Source organism: Cupressus sempervirens, chromosome 7 (assembly GCF_028749045.1).
Source record: "Cupressus sempervirens isolate cs-2001-9-10 chromosome 7, ASM2874904v1, whole genome shotgun sequence".
NCBI lineage: Eukaryota > Viridiplantae > Streptophyta > Pinopsida > Cupressales > Cupressaceae > Cupressus > Cupressus sempervirens.
The window spans coordinates 113,682,438-113,690,496 of record NC_143124.1 but is presented as its reverse complement, the minus strand read 5'-3'; the positions used below and the strand labels follow the sequence as shown (position 1 = coordinate 113,690,496).

Sequence of the window (8,059 nt, the reverse complement as noted above, 5' to 3'; positions counted from 1 at the left end):
AACTTGCCAAGCTCATCTGAGACTTCTCTTTAGTGTTAGACCATAAGAAATTACGTTGAATTTTATCAAGAATGTCTCTAAATCTACCAGGGAGTTTGAAGATAGAGAGGAAGTACACTAAGATGCCCTGCAAAGAAGCTGAGAGAAGCTAGAGTTTCCCTATGCTACTCAAAATCTTTCCTTTCCAACCCACCAATTTTTTGTGGAAGCATTCAACTAGGCAATTCTGATAGTAATTGGAGACCTCTTTAATTGGGAGTGGTAGACCAAGTATCTAGGAGAAACACCTCTTGGTATTCCAGAATTCTGGTCACATTTTCTCTCAGACTAGCAACAGTGTTGAAAAAGTACACTTTGCTCTTCTAATAATTTATTCATTGCCCAGAAACCATCACATACTGATTCAAATAGCTTTCCAGTCCTTGGATTCATGAACAAAAGATATTCGAAATAAGATGCGCCAATTATTTTTTATTTAGATTTAAACTATTTAATATTTGGTATTAAACTTTTTCTAAATTTAAATTTCAAGATTAACATAATAAGAATAATCTTATCTATGATTGATTTTATTTCTTAATTAGAATTTTAATAATACTTATGATTTTATATTGTTCAATTTTATGATTAAGATTGAAGATTAGTTTTGGATTAGTTTTAGTTTTTTATTTTTTATGATTTTTTTTATGAAAGTTTTTTTTTTAAATTTCTAAATTCACTTTTGAAAATTAAACATGTTAAATTTTAATCTTTAACATTATTAGTTTAAAGTTAAATTAATTAGAATAAATATTTTATTAGCAATACATTTTATATTATTATTAAAATCAAATACTAAGATTTCTTTAAACATAAGTCCAAGATTAAAACTAAACTTGTAAATTTTCACTTAGACAATCATTGTAAATTGTTTCCTCTCGCTTCTATCTAAACCTCCTAAGCACCGCCTTCCGAGCATAAAACAAAGCCAAAGATGAAGTTAAAGATGATGTCAATTTATCCAAAAGATAAATTGAAATGGGAAAAATGCAATCCACATATTTTCTAGGCAAATTGATACAGGCGGATGAGCAGAGGGGACGACCAGCAAATTTGATCACTATCTAACTTATTCACTATTTTCCATTTCCTTTTTCTTGTCCCAGAACTATATGAATCCTTGCATTTTGGTTAAGCAAGATCTCATGCACTATATTTAGGGTGGAAACCACAAGAATTACCAACGGCTTAATCTAATATCATATGAATAAAACTACAGTGAATAAATCAAATCTATGATTTATGTTTAGATAGGCTTGTTCATCTTTTGGATATGAAAATGAAATGAATCTCAATAAGAAATGGGTATTGTAAATTTTTATTTAAACAAATTTTTTTTGGTGTGAAACAATTTCATATCCCTTTTGTGCCTTCATCACCTAAACAAATCAAGACCAAAAGCCAAAGGAATTCTCTAAAATCTCATCCTCTTCTATTGAAGATAAAGAAATTATTTTTACGGTAACAAGAGATGGCTTCATGTGTTTGAATTTTATTCTTAATATTGATCAATGACTAACTCCTCCTTTCTTAATCAGCCCTAGATTTAACATGGCTCAAAGTCATGAGATGCCTCAGATTTAAACATAAATTTACAAAAAATATTAAACCTCTAAAGTTGTTCAAAACTTAAAAAGCAAAAACTTACACAACAATTAAGCAGAAAAAATTCACAAAGCCCCAAGATGCAATTAAGCAGACTTGTGAAGGCAATTACTTTCATTTCTGTAGCAAGCCCATGTAAATCAAAAGTGTACATCTCTTTCAATGAGAAAAATAAAAATACCACTAACAAAAATGAGTTCAACCAATAGAAAATTAAAAATTAAAAATTAAAATACAAATTAAACAACAACAATTGCACAATTTTCAAAACTTTGAACTAAATAATTTTACTCTCCTGCCTTTCAGCAAGGAGTTAAAAAATATAATATTACCACTAACAAGCTCATTTTCTACATTAAACTCCATCTGGTCCTCTATTCGCATACCATCAAATTATGAGTCCAATCATGTTCAAATCCAGTTCGGACAAAAAAATAGCAGACCCGGCTAATTTGGGAAATTTATAGAAATGGGTTATTTCAAAATCTGAGGGGAAATGCATCATCGATGATATTTACAAAATAACAAGGAAATCTTACGCTCCAACTTGCAGATAGCTTCTAAATCAGACGCCAAGACACGTTGAAGAGGCCAGGGTTAATGTAGAGAGCAACCAGAAAGATGAAGACTATAAAAAAATAGTAGGAGCACAAGATCGCTTCCCTCAGAGCCACGTCATCAAATACAGCACCAAAACTATCAGACGCCTGAGATTTCCCTTGCGTTGTCCTTGTCATGTAATTGTTATGAAATGGCGCCTCAGTGGACGTAGTAGCACTACCTGCTGTCCCAGAGTGCGTGGGTTTCGATTGTGCGACCGCTGAAATCAAAATAAATTTGTATTTTAAATTATATTTGAGGACTAGGACGATGATGATTAGGGAACTTTCAAATCATACATTTCACAGTCAGTAACTTCTTGAAACACCTGGTGGATGAATTCTTGTGAGAAATAAATTTAAAAAATGAAAAAAATGTTGAACAAGGCTAAAAAATGGAAGAAAAGAAAAATAGAAAAATGAAAGAAATATTGAAAAAGGCCATGTTGTTAGGAAATAGCTCCTCAGTAGTAGTCAGAGAGTGCAAGGGTTTCGATCCTGCGACCACTGAAATCAAAATAAATTTGCATTGAAGTAATATTTGAGGTCTACATTGCATGACGATTACTTTGAAATTTTCTAATCATGCACTTTACAGTGGTTATAAACTCCTCTGGAATACCTGATGGATGAACTCTTATCAAAGAGAACAGAAAATGAAAGAAATCTTAAACAGGGCTAAAAATAAACGAAAAGAACAGGGAGCATGTGAATGACGATTGGGTTTTGTAATTTCCTTTTACATATTTATCAAATTAGGAGAAGCACGCAAGAAATTCAACTTAATAAATGTTAAAGCGATCTAAAATTTGTGGTCGCTGCAAAAAGAAATGTTGCTGCAGCAAACGCAATATGTCATTTTAATTTCTATTGATCGACTGTTCGAAATATGCAAAATATCATCAAGTGAAGAAATATAAACCAGGGTGCGTAATGGCTGTGTCTTCCGCAGTAGCAACGCTTGTTCCAGCCGCCATTATCATCGCCAGTCCCATCATTATTGCAAAGAAACGAACATGCTCTCTCTCAAATGCCATATTTGTTAAGAAAAGCTCTAAAATATTGTCAATTTACGAAGATTGGATATAATTTTCAAAGAATGTAGTAGGTTTTACCTCATTGACGGAATTTATGCCTGCTCTCGTGATCAAACCCTAACGTTTTAGATCTTAAGATATCCTTCTATTGCTCTGGATAATTTGTTTTTACCGGTTTGCAGAGAATAATATCATTTTGGAGGAATGATGGGTGGGAATATTTGGAATGATGAATAAGACAGCTAAATAGTGGGCTCTTCAAACGAAGAAACAAACATTTTCCCATCGATTCTCAAAACGGATAAAATTACTTGAATGTTGGAATGTGAATGGTGTGAAACTGTCATCATGAGAAGAGAGGCAACGGTAAGAGTTACTTTACTGAACAATACAATAAAGTAACATTAAATGTTTAATAATTGTACATTTAAATTATTACTGAGAGATTAATATTTCTATATTTTTAAAAGAAATAAACTTTAAACGATTTAGATTGAGTTGAAGCTCATGTTTGTTTTGTCATGTCTATTATTACCTTTCCCTCTTAATTATTATTATTATGGAGCAACAATTCTCAGCATAAAGAATATTGTAAGAAAAAAAGATTTGGTGAGAGTTAAAACGAAATTCACTTTTAAAAATAAATTTAAATAACAAATGTCATTTGGCATTCACAAAAGGAAAACTAAATTAAAATATGAAATGCCAGTTGGCAATCATAATTATTAACAAATAGAAATAGAAAATATATTTGATAGAAGTTACAAATGAAAGTTAGTTTTAAAAATCAATTTAAAATAGAAAATGCCATTTGGCATTCACAAAAGTCTTAAAAACCAAATTAAAATTTGTAATGCCATTTGGCAATCATAATTATTAGCAAATAGAAATAAAAAATAAATTTGATGAGAGTTACAAATGAAATTTATATTTAGAAATCAATTCAAGAAAGAAAATGGAAAGGCCCTAAAACAATAGGCTTGAATAATTTTATTTAAAATTTAAGTATTAAATATTTTAAAATTTTTTTTTTTTTGCATGCAATTTTAGAGGTGTGCTATTATTTTTCTATCATCCATTTTTTCTTATATAAAACATAAGTACTCTAATTCTATTAGAATTGCTTTTTATTTTTTTATTTTTAAATTTGTAAATTCTTTTATATTAAATTTTATTTTTCAATTTAAATTTTAAACTTTGAGTTTTTCAACTTCATGAATAGACCAAGAGTCCATTGACACAACCTTATTTTTCTCTAAAACAATGTAATATAATTAGAATATTACATAAAAAAATCTATTATGGTAGAGGATCTTTGAACATGGTCATTTCAATTGGCTCAATCTACTTCGTGTAATTTTGAAAGGTAAACGTAAAAACAGCTCTGACAAAATGGTGGTGCTGCTTCAAATCTGAGAAAAGAAAATCGGGGAGAGAGAAAACCCTAACGCCTCTTGCCCGAAAACCCTGTTTCCCTTTCTGGCTTCCCATATTCAGCTATAAAAAAATAATATTATGGCAACAGAAGAATGTTTGACCTAAAATTTGACAGTTAAAATGGTTGCAAAGGCACGTGTGCAGATGAGTGAAGTGGTGATTGGAGAAGAATATTGGGCGCTCTAATTGATGTAACGGACATTCCCAACAATTTCGAGCTTATACAAAGATTTGAAAAAGGAAATAAAATCTCTTGGTTTTTATATTCCATCTGGCTTTCTTTATTCGTTGTGTCAATGACGGTCTATAAATAGAGTTTTACATCTTGCACCCATTTCATAACTTTCAATCAATAAAATAAAATAACGACGTCATTCCAGAGATAACAAATTAGTAATAATAAATATAGGTCTTTTCTTCTTTAAACAAATTCACACTAGAGCTATTTTCTACATAATGGAACGAGAAAGGTGATAATCAAGGAATGCTATTAAACATAATAAGATTTCTAGAGATAAATATTTTTTTAGAATGAACAGTAGTAGGTGGAGCATCAATAGAGAAATTAGCAGCATTAAGTAGGGTAGTATTGTACAATACATCAAAGTTATAATGTATTTACAACACTATAGATCACATATAAATAGTTTGAAATCGTCATTTACAATGAACTTTAAATTGCTTAAGTTCATGCATTGATATAAACTTAAGAAAACTTGGTTCCATTGAAATTATAAATATTTTTGAGGAAAAACTATAAGGCGTAGATTTACTTTGATAGTTAATTATATAATATTTCATATGAAAGTCATTTTATCTATTTAGACAATTCATTTTTTAATATCTTATTATGTATACTTCATTTTTATCCAATTTAAATATATATATATATATATATATATATATATATATATATATATATATATATATATATATATATATATATATTCAAATAATTGGTCATCATATTTATCAAGAAATTCCCTGATATAACTATGATTCTATTTGATACGATATGTTATAAATACTATTTTAATCATTTTAAATTTAATACTTCAAATATTAAATATATGTATATTTAGATAGAAAAAAGTCGAGCATTTTTTTTTTTTCATATTCACTGACTAAGTAATCCACTGATTAAGTAATCGTGGGAAGAGGGAACTAATTTGACATTTTACACACATAGAATGCTTTGAGTGCGTAAAACTGACAAATAGGTTTTTCATTCTTTTCCAGAATAAATCTTAACAAAGAAAGTGATCAGTGTTTAAATGAGGTTTTCTAATTATGACTGTGTCATAATATTCCTCTCATCTCAGATGTGTATAGGCTTGACTGGTCCACATCCATGTAGGAGCTTTAATATTACTAGCTTATATATATTATATATATATATAAAATAAGCTGAGAGATATACGTCTCGAGGTGCCTATTGCACTGAGTGAGATTATGAAAATAGGCGCCTCAAGAAGGATATCTCTTAGCTTTTATATATATATATATATATATATATATATATATATATATATATATATAAGCTAGTAGCACTCATGATGAAAGAGTGAAAGACATTATTGTTATTAATTTACAAGAATAAATAATAATAATTATATATATTATATTTATGGTACATTATAGATTTTATATGTTCACTTCAAAAATATGCTTAATGAAATAGATTCCCTTTGGAAAAAAAACAAATCACCACCTATATAATAATTAATACAATCAATTTTTATTTCTTTTTTTCTTTTTATTCAACTAATTAGAATTAAACTTTGGATTGTAATTAGAGTTTTCATTTGCATTAGTGTAAGCTTAAGTTTTATCCTTAAAGCTAGATTATTATTTGCAATAGAGAAAAGGTCATAGTGGGACTTTTTAAAGGAAATCAAGAGTTAGAGAGTTATAAAGGCTTCAACTATTATAATACATGGTTTTTGTATTATTCGTTAAATTAAAGTCTCAAAAACTCTCTCATGTTTCTTTATCTCTCATCCTTCACACTATGTCTCTCTCAGCATCCATTCCTCTAGATTACCATATAGCAATATCCCATGTCTCTCAACTTATAGGAACTCAACTCTCTCTCTCTCTCTCTCTCTCTCTCTCTCTCTCTCTCTCTCTCTCTCCCCCCTCCCTCCCTCCCTCCCTCCCCTGCTCTCTCTCTCTCCCCCCATCTCTTTTAGATCCTAATTGTCATCCATCCCCTAATTACCACATATCTCTCTCTCTCTCTCTCTCTCTCTCTCTCTCTCTCTCTCTCTCTCTCTCTCTCTCTCTCTCTCTCTCCCCCTCTCCCTCTCTCTCTCTCTCTCTCTCTCTACCCCTTGCTCCATCCCTCCTTCTCTGTCTCTCTCCCCCCTCTCTCTCCCTCCCAAATTCCTTCCCTCCATCATCCTTTCCATCTATTCAATACCCTAATTATCCTCTTTCTCTCTACCTAATCTCTCTCCCCTTTGACATTGTCTCTTTCTATCTCATACCTTCCTACATTTCTCCCTTTGTCCTATTTCCACCCCTACTTACCATATCGTCTCCTTTATTACCATTTATCTCTACATCATATCTCTGCCTCCCTGCCTCCTTAATCTCTTTAAGTCTCTTCTCCTTCCTCTCACAATCTCTTCCCCCTATTTACCCTATATATCTACCCCATATCTCTCACTCATGTATCATTATCTCTCACAATCTCTCTTGCACATGTTTCTCACCATATTTCCCCTCTTATCTCACTCTCATGTCCCCTCCTCATCTCTCTCTCTCTCTCTCTCTCTCTCTCTCTCTCTCTCTGTGTATATATATATATATATATATATATATACCTTGTGTCTCTCATGCCCCTTCGATAACCTTTATCATGTCCCATACTGCCTGCTTTCTTTGTGTCATGTATCTTTATCTCTCACTCTCTCTCATAATGTTTACTTCATGCCTCACCCTCATCCCCTTATCACACTCTCTCTCACATGTCCCCTTCTATAATTTACCTGCCCTTCTTTCTCTACACACTCCACCCCCTCCTCATAATATAGACCCTTCCCACTTCCCCCCTCTCTCTCTCCCTCCATCCCTCCCTCCCTCCCTCCCAAATTCCTCCCCCCATCACCATTTTCATCTATTTGATGCCCTAATTATTCTCTTTCTCTCTACGTAATCTCTCTCCTTCAACATTGTCTCTCTCTACCTCATACCTTCCTACATTTCTGCCTTTGTCCTATTTCCACCCCTAGTTACCATATCCTCTCCTTTATTACTGTGTATCCCTACATCATCTCTCTGCCTCCCTGCCTCCTTAATCTCTTTATGTCTCTCCTTTCCCTCTTCCCCATATTTACC

At 31.6% G+C, this 8,059-nt stretch overlaps 1 protein-coding gene across 1 annotated transcript; it reads right to left on the bottom strand.

The window, feature by feature from the left end:
• Window positions 1-1,923: 1,923 nt before the first annotated feature.
• LOC149545763 (uncharacterized) lies at window positions 1,924-3,499 on the bottom strand. Its single transcript, XM_089794370.1, has 2 exons — window positions 3,166-3,499; window positions 1,924-2,464 (listed from the first exon to the last, which is right to left on the bottom strand). Exons 1-2 carry the CDS (start codon window positions 3,278-3,280, stop codon window positions 2,205-2,207), a joined length of 375 nt encoding a protein of 124 aa, XP_089650496.1. The 5' UTR covers window positions 3,281-3,499; the 3' UTR covers window positions 1,924-2,204.
• Between the last annotated feature and the right edge of the window lie 4,560 nt (window positions 3,500-8,059).

Excerpts from the sequence above, each read along its gene's own strand:
- LOC149545763 (XM_089794370.1), bottom strand. The coding sequence starts at position 3,280 with ATGGCATTTGAGAGAGAGCATGTTCGTTTCTTTGCAATAATGATGGGA. Across the intron at positions 2,465-3,165 it reads CACAGCCATTACGCACCCTG|CGGTCGCACAATCGAAACCC; the intron begins GTTTATATTTCT and ends TTTTGATTTCAG.